Below are 15,267 nucleotides of genomic sequence, written 5' to 3' on the forward strand. Positions count from 1 at the left end.
TTTTGATCTTACAATATAAGTATTGAACAAAGTGAATTGATTTACTGACAGTCGTCGAGGTAGGGGAAGACGGAAATCCCTGACCTCCACAGATGAGCTGTGGCCACTGCCATCACCTTGGCAAACACCCGAAGGGTGCTGGTAAGGCTGAAAGGGGAGCACAGAAACCTGAAAGTGCATTTTGACCCACAATGAACCACAGATAGTGTCTATGGGACATGAGGACGGAATGTGGAAATAACCACCCTGTAAGTCCCTTGCTACTGTCCAGTTTCCCTTATCCAGGGCAGACAAAAATCGGAAGGGTGTGACAATTGTATCAGTCTGCGATCAAAGCATGTAGACAGTGCCCCGGATAAAATAAATAAAATTGGGAGGGTGTGATCATTTTGAATTTCTCCTTCTTCAAGAAGAGGTTGAGAAGGCGCAGATCTAGGATAGGTGGAAACCTTCTGTTCTTCTTTGGCACCAGAAAGTATTGGGAATAGCAACTACAACCTACTTCTGATGCCGGCACCCTCTCTATCGCTCCCTTGGCCAAGAGACCCTGCACTTCATGACGGAGCAAAGAGAGATGGGCCTCCATCAGCCGATCATAAGTAGGTGGGATAAGTGGAGGGGTGTCACAAAGTGGAGAGAGTAACCCATTTGGACTATCTGTACTACCCAATGGTCTGATGTTACTGCCTGACAGTGGGGGAGATGATGGCATAACCTGCCTCCCACTGAGTGCCAGTGGTTTGAGAGTGGACTAAAGAAACTTGGAGACAGCGGCTGCTGGGCTGTGGCGGACTGACCATGAGAGAAGCCTGGACATATCTCCTGAAAAAATAGACTTTCTCAGTCACAAGGCCTCCACACCTGGCTTTTTGGATGACTGGAGCTGCCCAAATCTCCCCCCGCGCCTTGAGACCCTCACGGGTGAATAGTGCGCTCTATAAATAGCGGGCCGGTCTGGCAAGTCCACATCTGACTGAGAACTTTGCTGCACCTCTCCTGTTGGCAACTGCCTGAGAGAGTTTGGCCCGAGCCTCCTAAAGGACCATATGTGCAGCACTTTCGCATCCAAATCCCACAGTGTATGGGTATAACCGCCCAATAGGCATGCAGGGTTCCCCGACCGCAGTGCCGCATTCTCTTACTGAAGGGGTCCAGGAGCCCCTGTGCAGGGCTTGGACAAGGCCCAACGTACCTGGACTAGGATTGATTTTGGCTAGTTTCCCCAGGTATCTCTGGCTGGTTCCACTCACTCACGACACTCCCAAGGACTTATTCTGACCACTCCCCGGTCCAGCTTTTCCTGAGGGTTCCCCGTCCTGATGGGTTTGAACGGCAGTGGTGCTTCCCGGCTCGCGCCCTTAACGATGACCTTTCTGATACAGAGCTGAGGGATGCCATAGAGGACTACTTCGCTCTTAACACTGGCTCGGTGGACAATTGGGCGGTCTTCTTATGGGAGGGCTTCAAAGCGTACATCAGGGGCGTTTGCACTGCCAAGCATGCTGGAGTTCTCAAAGACCTCCACAATAATCTCTCTTGCCTTGAGCGCGACCTTTCTGACTTAGATGACACTACGCTATACTCCTCAAACCCTACCACGATGGGACGACGTCTGACCCTGCTTAACGAGTACAGGGAATCTGCAGACTGCGAGATATTGCTCCTAGGCAAATATCAGACTGCCAGACGATACGGAGAGGGAGCGTGACCTGGCAGACTGCTGGCACAGATGCTACCCCTCATATAGCAAAGCCTATGTTACTGAACTGCGCTCTACCACACATCAGACACTCACCACCACTTCAGAGATTCGTGATGAGTTTCTGGATTATTTTACAGTCCTATACACTACTAAAGTAGGACAGGATCCTACAGCGCAGGAAGCTTTTCTGTCTGAGATTGCGTTGGTCTAGCCGAAAAAAACTATGCAAGACTTTTTGGCAGAACCAATTTCCAAGGTGGATGTCCTTGGTACCACTGACGTTCTTCGCGGCTCCTCGGCCCCCGGGCTGGACGGCTTTACTGGGGAATTTTAAAAGGCATACAAGGACCTGCTGGTGGCGCAGTTAATTGAAGTATACGCAGAGGCCGTTGAAAAACAAGTATTGCCCCCCACTCTTCGGGTAACAGTCTTTATACTTCTCCCCAAGCCCGGCAAAGACCCATCCTTATGCGGGTCCTACAGACCATTGTCCCTAATGAACTTGGATTATAAAATCTTAGCCAATATCATTGCCAATCGTCTGTCCTAGCTGATAGAATTCATCATCTCCCCGGCCCATTCCGGCTTCGTCCCATGCAGATCTACCTCTTTGAATCTTAGGACACTATTTCCGGTCCTCCACGGAATTAATCCAGAGGTCCCAGCCACCGCAGTCCTTTTGGACACCAAGAAGGCCTTCGATTCTCTAGAATGGCGCTTTTTCATTTCAGTCATGCAGAGCATGAGTATGCCAATAGGATTCATTTCCACCCTGGCATTGCTATACAAATGCCCCATGGCGAGACTTTGCCTGAATAGCATTTTCTCCCGACCCTTTTCATTATCCCGTGGTACCCGGCAGGGCTGTCCCCTATCCCCCTTATTGTTCATCCTAGCAATGGATTCCTTAATCAGACATTTCCAGGAAAGGCATCTGCAGAGAGGCCTACAGTTCAATACAGGCCCCCTATTTGTGTCGCTCTATGCCGACGACACTATCCTTTATTATTATGTCAGAGATCCCTAGATAAATTTAGAGCCACTCAGAGCGATTCTCAGATTTGGTCACTTCTCTGGTCTGGGCATTAACTGGCACAAGTCGGGGATCTTCCCCTTAACCACCAGCACAACCCAATGGGACTGCGAATTCCTACTCGAATGGTGTACTGACTCTGTTAAATATCTAGGCATCCATATCCATCTAGACACAGCTCAGATCATTCGCCTCAACCACGGGCGAGCAATCGGGGCCCTGGAAACTCAAGTGGAAAGGTGGCTGAGATTACCCTTGTCCATTGCAGTCAGAGTTGCGATTCTTAAGATGGTGGTGCTTCCCAAATTTCTGTATCTATTCAACAATATACCTGTTCCCTTCCCGAACAGTTTTTTTTTCTATGCTTCGCACACACCTGATCAGACTGATATGGGGGGGGGGGGGCGCAAACACACTTGCGTTCGTTGGCAAGTGCTCACCCTCCCATACGATAGAGGTGGATACGGCGTGTCGGATTTACAATTATATTATCTGGTGGCCCAATGTTGTTGCGCCTTTGCATGGTTTCACCCAGACGCCAGTATCCCATTTCTCTGCTGAGAGGCGTACTTTGTCCTTCCTTAGCAGCTATCCACTGTGCTACCCAGGGGAGTACTCAGAGACCGAAAGGATATCCAGACAGTGTCCACTACCAGCTAGGTCTGGGGTAAGCTGAAACATCTCACCGGTGCCACTGCGTTATATTCCTCTGCTTTATTTCTACCCAATGCCTGATGGCTGCCAATTACTGGTGAAAGGCTAGTACAGCTCACTTTAGCCAAATTTGACATTAAAAAAAAGGGGGATTTATACCAGAATGGGCACATCTTCTCGGTGTCTGAGGATGCCTGGTTCCACAACATCACCTTTATGGACAATTTCATATTGGGTAGGGTCCGCTCAGCTCTGCGTGCCACATTGGTCAGTTTTCCCGTAGAACCAGACTCTTTTCTTCCTCTTTCGCTGATCAATGAGAGCGTAAATGGGGCTCATTTAATATCCAAACTTTATAAAATATGTGCGGGAATGAGATCAGTAAAAGATGACAAGGTCCGTAAAGACTGAGAGACAGACCTAGGCCGCCCCCATCACAGACGATCAGTGGGTTAAGTGCTGCACGGTCACAAAGGAAGTCTCTCTCAACAGCAGGCACAAACTACTCCATTTTAAGTTTTTACGTAGGATCTACATAACTCCCACCAAAGCCCACAGACTAGATCCTTCCAGACCCCACAACTACCATAAATGTGCTGCCCCACACACAAATTTCGCACATCTCACATGGACCTGTTCGAAACTTCAGGCGTACTGGGAGAAGATACACAACACACTAGGTGCCATGATTAAATTACCCCTTCCCCCAATAGGCTTTACTGGGTTACACTGTAAACTTCCCCAGAGTGTTAGAAGGTTTGCATCCCTTTGTTTATTGTTAGCAAAAAGAGAAATAGCGATACACTGGGGCAGGCGGTCAGCTCCTACTTTACAAGGTTGGCTACATAGCCTAGCTCACTGCAACATTAACAGTGGAGTCTACGCCAGCAAAATGTCAAGCTCCGCTCGTCCTAAAGACATATGGGGCCCGTACAGTTCATATTTGGAAGATATGCGTCAGGCCGCCAGCTCACAATTGGACCAGGGTATAGTCCCTGATGGTGTGGGGTAATCGGGTACACTCATCCTACTGTCAGCTGCGTATTCCTCCAAGCCCCTTTATTATGCACATGTCTCTTAGATTACGTGTTGGATACGTCTAGGAGTTCCCAATGATGCAGGAGACTTGTTATTGATTAGCTAAAGCTACAAGGTACGGACCGTGTAGGGTTTATGGGATTGTGTTTTAATGTCTGTGTGAGAGGGCCGACGGGGCTGACGAGACCGCCACGCTCTCCCTGTTGCCTTTCCCCTATGACACCCAGAGTGAGACGTGGAAATCGGGAAGGAGAGAGTTAATGCCGTCCGCTTCTCCTCGCTTGCAGGAGTGTCAGGAGCAGCTGGGCACGGACAACCAATCAGAAGGCAGAGGGGCGGGTCCAAGCCCTCTAAAGGCAGGGCTGAGAGACCAGGAAGTGGCGTTGGCGAACCCGGAGAAGGAGAACGAAGATGCCGGGCTGCAGGAAACTGATCAGTAGCAGAGCGACGCGGGTGAAGCCCAGGAAGACACCGGTATCCCGAGCCTCAAGGAGGACGAAGGACCCGACGCCTGGACGGAGGAGTGGTGGACACCCCCGGAGGACGCGAGAGAGCTGCTGTAGCTCAGGAGAGCTGCGGCTGAAGCAGTACGTGGCCAGGGAGGGAGTATAGGGAGGGAGTAAGGGGAGGGTAGTAAAGGGTCCACAGCGTGTTTTGCACTGTGTGCGCGTGTTCCTCAACATCCTCCACACCTGCCCCCCCTCACATACAACCACTGCCCATTCCACTCCATAGGAACCCCCTCACTGTTTATATTTCCTGTAGCCTGAACTAGAATTGTTGGATCCGGATTTTTTCTGCGGTGACCTCTAACCGCCTATCAAAGTAGTTGTCTTTGATTTTGTGTTTCTTACTCCGGACACATTTTTTCTCTTCTTTTCTTTGCACACCCCTATGGGCCCCTCTGACTAAGGGTGAAGGGTTCTGTCCTTCCAACATAGTACCAGGACAGAAAACTAACCGCTACTTTCCTTTGTTTGTTGCCTTCCTCTCTTGCGAGCCTCCCGGGATATCCTCCTGGTTGCCAGAAGACACCAAGGCTCAAGAAGCAGACGATCCAATCGCCCATCAGGAGAAAGGACTTTTTATTTTCCTTTTAAAAATATTCTCTTCAAATAACTGATTCCCAGTGTTGTTAGGCCCAAATAAAAAAAAGAATACCATCATTGAGCCCATAATCCGGCCTCCTCGTTTTTTCTTCCGCCCATCCCTCTCACAGTCTGGATGAACACCATCTATCGCAAGCCGCATGTCATGTCAAATTTGTAATAATACCCTGCAAGTTTTGCCAAGGATAGTTCAATTGTACTGATATTGACAGTGAAGCGCTACGCTTGAATTGTTTTAAGTAAAAATGGTAAATAAAGTTAAACATTTTTTTTTAAAAAGGAAGGATGTCCTCAGTCGGCAACAGACATGGCACCATGTTGGAGTCGGGTACGACGACAGGAATGGCGTCCCCTAGTGGCTTCAGGGGTATCGGCACTGAAGCCGGCATCAAGGAAGGTCTCAATCTCACTGGCGGCTCTGCTCAGGATCCAGCAAGGGATCCTTGGGACTCAACTGGCAGCAAGGATGAACCACTGGCGTGGTTTAAATGGAGGCCCTCTCCCACGACTATAGGCTTTTCAATGGGGTCGGACCACCCAAAAATGAGGTGCATGGCCTCACACTTCCTTTACCGGGCGAGGGTCGCTCTGGCAAAATCAGGGTAGCGTGGAGAAGACCAAGCTTCAGACCCTGCTGATTCAGGGAGCACACTCTCTCCTGTCTCGTCGGATGACTTTGACGAATGATTTCTTGTGCTTGTGGGACTTCCCCGATGACTTCAAGTGCGAATAGGAATAACGAAAGGGACTCCTGGAACAGTCTTGGGACCACCAGAGTAAACAGGACCTTGAGGATCACAGAGTTGAGCGACATTGGGTGGCAAGAGCTTGAGGAATCGCTGACTCAGTGCCGTCAAGTGCATGGAGCAGCAGTCTTCACACGCTTTGGAGTCGTGTCCTGGTTCCAGGCATCACAAACACACCAAGTGGGGGTCGGTCACCGACATGTGCCTATGACAGGCCCCACCCACATGGTTTAAAACCACAAGGTTTCTCGGATGAAATCCTCACACCAGGAGATTAAGTCTCAGAAAATAGGATGACAAAAAGTCAAAAAAGGCCAGTCAAAAAATGACTGAGGGGTAGCTCAATCAGGATCAGCGCTATCTATCACAGAAAGTAAAGAAATGATGTAAACGCGCCGAGGTGGCGCCTATATAGGTACAGCACACGCCACTTCCAGCACTGCTGATGGGGAGCTGAACAATACCACATACCGTCGCACAGGGGTACTGTTGGAAAAACATAGGGATCCATTCTAACGCTTGAGGATATTCAAAGGTGAGGCATCTGAGGCTAGAAGTCTTCATCAGATAAGATATACTCACCATTATGCCTGTTAGAGAACAATTCAACTATACCACTCACAGCAGAGTTGAAGGAGATTAAGCAACTGGTAAAAATACAGTCACATAATTTGTAAGTTATTTGAATGAAGAATGCAGTCTTTGTTGGAGATGTACCCTCACCTAGCACCCTGCTCGATCCCTCTTTGGGGAAGCTCAATGGAGCATCATCGATGGTACTCAGTGTGCAGCTCATATCAGCATGGGGGGGCAGGGCTCCTCCCCAAAACAGTACAAGCAACAGAGAGCAGGGCCACCAGGCATCACAAACCCTCTGAAAGGAATCAAAACCGTGAATTTAGCTTTAGATCCTAATCATTCTGTTCATTATTCTGTTTTACCTGCATCTCACCCGGAAACTGTGAAGCATTATTATCGTGTACAGAAGGCCATTTTTTATGACGCTGTTTAAATGTGTGGTTAAAGTACATGTATAAGTTGCACATTTATCTGGTAAATAATCTACAGTCTGCTTTGAAAAAGGTCTAAATGCGGTCTGACTTTTAAGTGTTTTTTTCCTACTACACAATGTGTGTTTCTGGGAAACTTCCTGACTTGGATATTTCGCAGGAAACTCAGAGCAGCAGAGGATGTTCCAAACTTAGATTTGTATAGGTTGAAGACTGCTAGAGTCACGAAAACAGGAAAGCTGCACTCTGATAAAGTGAGTGATTATGAACTAGCTGAGTGGGTGGGAAAAAACAGAAAAGCACTAAGATTTTTCTATTGTAACGTTTGTATTGGAGTTCTGGCTGTTTGCCAAAAATAGTATTATAAGAATTGACTCGCATCAGGAATAATTGGAGACTGACTTGTGATTCTCTTATGGTGCGGTCACTCTCCCAGCTGTTTTATTTTGTGCATATGCAATCAACTTACTTGTCCTCCCTTTGTTGCAGATGTGGTGATTAATAATTTTAGCTACATAAATGATTTTTACAGAAACCTCTATCCTCAATGTTATCAATGATCACAACATCAGGGGGCACACTAAGATTCAAAGACCCTCCATGGGACGGCAGAACCACCCTTAGAAAATTAGGTAAGAAAAAAGATGGGTGCAAGGGGATCCACAAATGCCATGCCAGCACTCAAAATGTCCCCGGGGCCACAGCGTCCACTCACCTGAGTATCCAGAGGTCCCTTCAGTCAGAAAATGGTCACCCCAGGCCACCATTGTACCCCTTGCCAGCCGTCGCCAAGGGGGGCTCCCTGAGGCATGCTCCAGGGGCCACAGTAGCTCCAGGGCCCATCAAGTCAAGCGTCTCTTGGGCAGCAAAGCATTGATTAAAGCATCAGTGAGACTGGATAGAGATCAGGAGAGCGAAATATTCTGCGGAACACCCAGGGCTGGAACAAGAAGGGAGGATGGGTCGCCAGCATCAAAAAGGGACCCCAACGCTCCTACCTCGAGACCAAAGGTCCTGTTATGCAGGAGTGGGCCTACCACTAGTAGTGAGTAACTTTATTGTTTGATTAATAAAAATCATTACAATGGTGAACATGCAAGCATTATAAAACATATGTCATAAATAGTTATTAAAATATTTACATTTGTACCATCATGATGGGAATGGAATATAAAATTCATCAGAAAACGTTTTAAAGTCCTAAAAACCTATTTATAAAAGTAGTTGTAAACCTTGATTATCCAACTAGTTTTTCCATCTACTCGAACCACAGTCAGGCATTTGCTATTAAGAGGCAACAATTAATAACTTTGATAATATAGTTCGGTGTTTGTGGTGATGATCCTGGGGTTACAATACATTTATATAGTGAACCCCCTGCATACAGTGTTTCAAAGGGTTCCAGGAGTGCACAGGAAAAACAGGTCAACCCGTGCGCTGGGGCCATTGTCAGCTATTCTTGTGTAGTACAGAGGACTATGCACATCAGAAAGGGTACAGCATGGGCGCAGGGCTTCCTCTGTTTTTTGATGGTTAACCGTTGGTGACTGATGGGGACTTACTGTTTGTAAATTTTCTTTCTGTTCCTGTAACAAACTTGATGAACCTGATGTTAAGCTGTGGATTATCCGGGTTCATTGATGCAAGAATAGCCTGACGGCGTGTTTACGAATACCAAGTTTGTTCCATTCGCTCTTTAACAATTTCCTTCGGTCGTCATGAGCTGCAGGACAAAGACAAACCACATGCTCGAATGTTTCTGTACTGCACCCACAGCCTCTGCACGTTACATTTGGATTTGCACATCGCCATCTGGCAGGTGATACAGAAATGGCCGTTCACCCATTCTGAGGGCCAAAAATCTTTTTTTCCACAGCACTGAATAGGTACATGACAGATGTGGTCCCATAATCCCTGGCTTGAATCCTGATACAATTGTCCAGGCGTGCTTACGTTGAACCAGTTGGGCTCTGTCCGAGTGGAAGGACCAGAGACGGACGTTTCTTTTGATATGGGTTTTAAGTACCTGCTGCGTTGGTTTAGAGGTCCAGATTTCTTCTGTATTGAGGAGTTGTAAGGAATCCTGCAAGTAGCGCCGATGTGAGCTGCCGATTTGACCAGCTGAGATTTCCAGCCATAAACGAGCCTCCAGACTTCCCTCTCTGGAGCTACGCAGCTTGTTGCACAGCCTCATGTACGCTCCACGCCCTATTGCTTGGTGATCTTGGAGACCAAATTCAAGACGTACTTGAGCGGGGGAGGAGGATTTAGGTAGGCCCAAAACCTGTTTGAATATTCTTGTTATTATTTTATTCACATGGCTGTTGTCTTTCCCTTGCATGATCTCCTGGCTGTAGGTGAGAAAATTGATGATTTTTGCCTTCATTACAGTTATAAGTGGGGTTAGACTAGGACCTGACAGATGTCTTGCAAGGGTCTTAAAAGCCACTTGGATTGTCAGGGCTTTAGCTTCTACCTCGTCTATGTTTAGAGAATGTTCCCCTTCTGTCCAGGTGAACCCCCAAATACTTATAGGAAGGGGCTCTGTCCACGTTTTTGCCATTGTATTGCCAACCGCCGCCTTGATATTTCCTTTGTCCGAATGTGATTGCCCTTGTCTTCGTTAGATTCAGGTCCAGATCATTCTCGATGGTGTATAAGGACAGCTGATCAAGTAGGTTCTGCAGGCCCACCCTGGTGTGACTAAGCAAAACCAGATCGTCCGCGTACAGTAGGTTACTGACTCTTGTCCCAGCCAGTTTTGGAGGATGAGAGTTAACTTTGTCAAGTAACTTTGACAGATCGGAAATAAAGAGGTTGAAAAGTAGGGGCACCAGCACGCACCCCTGCTTTACTCCGCGGGTTGTTTGTATTTTTCTTGAAATATGTGATCCATCCCCAAGTTTTATACGAATCCATGTGTTGGAATGTAACGTGATTATGGCTTGTAGTAACGTTGGTGGAATCCCTCATTTCTGCAGTTTGAGCCATAATCTGCTTCCTGGAACGCGGTCGAAGGCGGCCTTAAAATCGACAAAACAGCCATGCATCAGGTTTGAGGTGGACACTTTATCTAGCAGGACAGAGATTGCAAGCAGGTTTGTTATGGTACCTGATTTTTGCACAAATCCTGTCTGGTTGAAGGGAATGAGGTGGTTTTTTGCAGCCCAGGACGCCAGGTCTTGAAGGAGCAATTTAGAAAAATATTTCGATTCCACGTCCAGTAAGGTGATCATCCTGTAGTTTTTTGGGTCCGATCTCTTGCCGCCTTTGTATATTGGATGTATGATAGCTCCTTGCCATGATTCCGGTATAACCGAGTTAATCCGGCAATAGAAAAAAAAAAGAGTTGCCAACTTATTTGCCCAGAATTCTATGTTCTGTTTGAACAGAGACTGGGGTAGACCGTTTGGCCCTGGCGCTCCGTCTGAGCGGCCCTCTGTTATAATACGGGCAATTTTTTCCGTGATAATTTCTGAGGTTATCGGAGCACTTTGTGTTGTTTCAATGGGCTGAGGCAGAGATTTCATATTGGTTGTCGTTGGTGCCCTTGTGTGTAATTCGGCGTAGGTTCCTGGTGTCTTCACATCTATTATGCCTGTTAATTGGCTTATTTTGGGTTGTAGAGCCATGACTGGTGGTCTAACCAATAGGGCATCTTTTTCTGGTTCATCAAAATGAGTTATTAGGTAGGATACCCATTCAGTTTCAGAGATGTTAGCGCTGCTTTGTCCTCCTTGTTTGTGTATTTTAGAATTAACAAGTGACCAAAAGGGCTTTGAATTATCATTTTTACTTGCATGTATCAGTTTTAGCCAGAACTGCTCAGATCGTTTCTTTTTCTCGATGAATATTGCATTTCGGAGTGCTTTTTGAGCTTGCTTGAAATTGTTTAAATTATAGTCTTCCCCTGGGAACCTGCGTGCCTGTCTTAAGGCACTGTTACGTGCTGATTTTAATTTCCTGATTTCGCCAGTTGTTTTTGCCTGATTTCCTTTTTCAGTTTTTTGTGTGATACGTGGAAATTTCTTGAGCAGTGCCCGGGAGAAGACATCCCATGATGTAATGGGCCGAGGTGTGTCGATACTCTTGCTGGGCTTTACATTGGCTCATTATTGCTGGTATGGTTGAATCAGTCCATTTCAACCTTTTAAGATTTTCAGTGTGGATACCTTCTGTAGTCTGGTTGGTCGTGGCGTGATGTATTAGATGAAATGACAGGGTAGTCACTTGGGGGCGGTGGTCACTGTCTCCTCGAACAGCTATGGTGTAATTCTCGATAAAAGAGAGGATTTCCTTGCTACAAATGGTGTAATCTAGAAACGAATGGGTTTAACTGTTTGATCTTGTCCAATTGGGAGGATTGTCCTTTGGGAAGCGACCATTTAAGTTTGTGTAACCCAGAGCGATGAGTTGTAGCACCATGTATTCGCCTAGTTTACTGTATTTATTGCCAGCAGGTTTTATTTGTTCCAGGGTATATGGCTCGGGTACGTCATACTCTTCCGGGACTTCTTGAAAGAGATTTGTGTTGTAGTCACCGGATACTATGCAGGCTGGTCTTTTGTAGTTACTTTGTATGTTACACAGAACCTGGATTAGATGGTTAAACTACGTTTTTTCTCACTGGCGCTTGGTGAAATATAAATATTGATCAGAATCAGTTGCTCGGTCTGTGTGGAGTTGTTAATCAGTACGCCAGAAATCCAGTCTTCTTCAAATGTCAGTTGTGTTGTGTTAACATTTAACTTAGTTGAAATGTAAATTGAGAGGCCACCACTAGGTCGACCGGACTTGTGCAGCCTCAGAGCGGGTGTTCTATACTCCAGATATCCTTCTAATGGAAGGCTAACCAGAGACCATGTTTCCTGCAGTAATATAACCTCGTGATTTTTTTAAAAGTTTATCACGTCCGGGGATTGAAGTTTTGGGCGGAGGCCGTTGACGTTCCATGAGTGGGCCTACCATTTACTGCCTCCCCTGCAGCTGGTGCTGTGACTGAATGTGATGTACTACATAGTATGAGGGGAAGTCCGATCTAGAGGGCCCCCTCTTCCGAGAAATGAAGGGGGTAGTGGGGGGGCACCCCCGTCACTGCCATACCATCGTGGAGCACAGAGGTCGAGATTACCACTTAGATTGCATCCTCTCCACATGCATGTTCAGCAAGCTCCGCAGTCCAAGCTCAACTACGAAGCCGCCATTTTGGGTGTGACCTCAGAACGAGTGTCTCCTTGGCCAATGAAGCAAATCCAGATCCTCCATGCACCTGCTGTTGTCCCCGACTCTCCAGCTCTGTGGGGGCATCCAGGATTGCTATATATGCCATATATGCCGGGTGTTGCAGCCAGTAGAGGCCAGGTACTCATGGGCTAGAGAAGAGCTCGAGCACCGAACTGCCCATGGCATGGCGGCTGGCCCGCCCTCAAGGAGGCACCATTACGTTAGCTGACCATTCGAGAATTAGAGGACTTGCCACATTGAGCTCAGGAAAATTAGAAAAGGCATGGTTGAGAATGTGACCGGCTGAGTGGGTAGAGGGCTTGGACAGCTAGTAAGCTTAATTGCAGCTAGATTGGCGATAAGGGTCTTAGAGATAACTTAAGTCTGCCATGGTGGTTAAATTGGAAAAGTTTAGGGCATAAGGAGTAATAGCCTCAATAAGATTAGAGTGAATGTTATGGTTGGGGACAGGATTGATACATAAGTGCCCTTGAGGCTCCTGATACCCTAGGAGAAATATAAGACACTCACATAATGAAGAGATAGAAAAGAAATTACATAGCTGAAATGGTGATTTAAAGCTATTAGCAAGGCCTCCTCCATGCAATGTGGTATGGTCTAGCTTGAGGATTGAGTAATCTTCTAAGATCACAACAGCGATGTCCAGTATTGAGGACTACTTAAGCTTTAGGTTCAGTTTAGGAGCTTTTAAATCTTGCTCTACCATAGACAAGCTCTAATAAAACCCATTTGAGCAGTAACTTCACAAAAACATTAAATTGGTATCAAAGAAAAAACAATTTTACTAATATTTAAATAGCATTTTTCCCTGTGTAACTATTTTCCATTTTTGCATTTCAATAAAAGGCTATAAAGAATGAACCAGAGTAAACGTATGAATCTTGGCTATGCAAACGTTTCAAACAAATTGTTCCTTATTGGCAGTGCCAATGACATAGAAGATACAGTCAAAATAATAGCATCAAGAAATTCTTAAGATATAGTTACACAGCATCAGATGCTTCAAATGAAAGTAAATTAATAAATTTCTTTGTTGCGATTCTAACTGTTTAAATGAAATGCATAATAGAAATAGAGCCCACCGATGTTTACATTGTTTATTTCGCAAACTTTCATTCCAAATTAAAGCAGCAGAAAGAATGCAGGAGTTGGTTCTCATACAATAAAACAAAAAAATAAATGTACCTCTACAACAAAACCCAAATCACGGATGTAGTCTCGTTCTGTCTCAACCAATTCCTGCAGAACATAGCTAAAGAGAAGAAAAATTAGACAATCACAACCTGTTCCTCTGTAGTAATCAAGGTACTCCACACGTTATTTCTACATTGAGATTACTATTGGCAAACGGTATTACATTTCAGCACATATGAGTAGAACTAGGGATAGCTATTAAAAATATAAAATAAACATGAAATACAAAGACAGTTTAGACAGTCATCATTAACGGTGAACCGTACATATTGCTATTTGGAAAGAAAAATATAAAACCTAACCTGAGTGGTTGTGTGGTCAACGAAGCCCCGAAAGGCATGGATAAATAATCAATAAATAGAAATAGCTTGGGAGTACGAAGTCAGAAACAAGCAATTAAGGAGGAGAAAAAAGTCATTATTAATTCATCCGATTTACTCATTTCGTGAACTAAAACACATGTTCAGACACTGAATATTATTACAAATATTCTTTGAGGCATGCCCACCAGGATCAAATTACAATCTATACACCCCTCTCCACTCTTTTTTCGGGACACTGCTTCAGCAGAGGGTAGGCATAAATACCTTGAAGATATACATGTCCATATTACCTATTGATGGTCGCCAGTAGGTAGTTATAGTTAGGACCTAGCTTCCATAGGAAAAGCGCTTTTCGTTTTGCTAATAATTTTAGTGCGGTTTGACAAATCTTCATGAAGTGTTGACAGCCATCCTGGGACTCTGGAATCAGCCTGAGTCCCAAAAATAGAAACACAACAAAAAAATCACAAGGAGGCAGGGTAGTCATACCCTGACCTCTTAGGCTCCCAAGGCCAGGAGGTGGGGTTCCACAGGGAATCCGCTTAGGGTCAAAAACGTTTTTTTGGTAAACTTTTGCTGCAAATTCAAGGAGGATCCACAGCAAATATTCTTGTTTCAAAAAGCGGCCTCCCACACTTTTTTTTATGCACCTATGGTGGGCCAGGCCTTGGGTGTATTCATAAATATGGGGACCCTGGGGTAGAAATCAGGCCAGGGAGAAGGGCTGGTTACCCCTTCCCATTTTAAAAGCTGGTGGGTCCTAGGGGATGGGGTACCCAGGGCGATAAATGGCCTTGTGAGGGGGATACATGCTCCCTTTCACCTTTAGAATATGGCCAGACCTCGGATGTTGGAGTCCCAGGGGCCCAAATCAGCCGAGGGAGGGGGGTTGCATGCCCCACTCCCTCATATAGTGCAGGACCGCTGGGGTCCCGAGGGGGCCAACCTCTCCCTCCCTAAAAATATGTTCTGGTCCAGGGCCAAAATTGGCCCAAGGAGGGGGACACATGCCCAGCCCTGGTGTATTGGGTTCCTGGGGCTAACATTTAAGCAGGGAGGGTGCCTGTATGCTCCCCTCCCCATTAAATATAGTGCCGGACCCCAGAGGATGGGCTCTCAGGGAGGGGGTCCACATCCCCCCCTCTCGTTATAAAATGCATTGGGCCCCGGGGGATGGGGTCCCAGAGGCCAAAAGCAGCCCAGAGAGGGCTGCC

At 46.3% G+C, this 15,267-nt stretch overlaps 1 protein-coding gene across 3 annotated transcripts in view; it reads right to left on the reverse strand.

The window, feature by feature from the left end:
- Positions 1–15,267, reverse strand: part of TRIO (trio Rho guanine nucleotide exchange factor) — a 4,034,553-nt gene that overhangs the window by 1,804,038 nt on the left and 2,215,248 nt on the right. For all 3 annotated transcript variants that reach the window (XM_078687660.1, XM_078687659.1, XM_078687661.1), the window contains exon 39: positions 13,722–13,788. In XM_078687660.1, coding sequence (XP_078543786.1) covers positions 13,722–13,788 — 67 coding nt within the window. The remainder of the gene's footprint in view (positions 1–13,721; positions 13,789–15,267) is intronic.

The sequence above is a fragment of the Lissotriton helveticus genome, chromosome 4_1 (assembly GCF_964261635.1).
Source record: "Lissotriton helveticus chromosome 4_1, aLisHel1.1, whole genome shotgun sequence".
Taxonomy (NCBI): domain Eukaryota; kingdom Metazoa; phylum Chordata; class Amphibia; order Caudata; family Salamandridae; genus Lissotriton; species Lissotriton helveticus.